The 736-nt window shown below is 38.7% G+C and overlaps 1 protein-coding gene across 1 annotated transcript in view; it reads left to right on the top strand.

Annotated features, from left to right (window-relative positions):
• LOC116686767 (ras and Rab interactor 2-like) overlaps nucleotides 1-736 on the top strand; it is a 196390-nt gene that overhangs the window by 17870 nt on the left and 177784 nt on the right. The window contains 1 exon segment of the mRNA XM_032511821.1: nucleotides 443-543. Coding sequence (XP_032367712.1) covers nucleotides 443-543 — 101 coding nt within the window.

Here is a 736-nt window from a genome sequence, read left to right as displayed (position 1 = left end):
TAAGTCATGGTCTAAAACTATTTTACATACGTATTTTTCCAGACGTCAGTGGGAGAAATGAATGGGAAATTGACTTCTAGAACGGAGGAGGAGGGCTGTTGAGCTCTATTGGCTTACGTATTTAATGCACTCTTGAATTTTTATCTTACGTAAGAACAAGCGGGAGGCAAGTTTTTAATGCCAAAAAAAGGTTTTAAATTGTTCTTATGCACAATTTAGAATCAAATCTGTGTGTATGCACGATTCATGCATGAGTTGTCATTTACACTGGGGGGGCTGGGGACAGGTCCCCACTGCTTTTTGAAATAGTCGTTCGTTCCCATCACTTTTTAAAAGCAGATTTCCTAAAAATGCTCTAAAAAATAGAACAGAAAGTGTGTGTGTGTGTGTGTGTGTGCACTTTTTTTCTTATAATGAATGTGTTTTGTGTGTTTCTTTGTAGCTGATCGACTCATTTGCCTGGGAAATCGGCACCTTGAAAAAGGAAATGGGGAAGAAGACGGAGCCTGCAGAAGGAGACCACAATACAGATACACTTCTTGGGTGAGCTGTGTGTGTGTGTGCTTTGTCCCGTAAGTTTTACATCTTACAGAGATCCCAGACAATCTTCTGATGATAATACAATAAAATCCTTGAATTCAGACCATGCCCATTAGGGTTGCACGATATACCTTTTTTTTCTTCCAATTTTTTTTTATAATCATCCTCGCAATATCAACTGCCGCCATATACATAT

The sequence above is a fragment of the Etheostoma spectabile genome, unplaced genomic scaffold (assembly GCF_008692095.1).
Source record: "Etheostoma spectabile isolate EspeVRDwgs_2016 unplaced genomic scaffold, UIUC_Espe_1.0 scaffold465, whole genome shotgun sequence".
NCBI classification, from domain to species: domain Eukaryota; kingdom Metazoa; phylum Chordata; class Actinopteri; order Perciformes; family Percidae; genus Etheostoma; species Etheostoma spectabile.
Note: the sequence above shows the minus strand (reverse complement) of the source record. Positions and strands in the feature narration are given on the sequence as shown.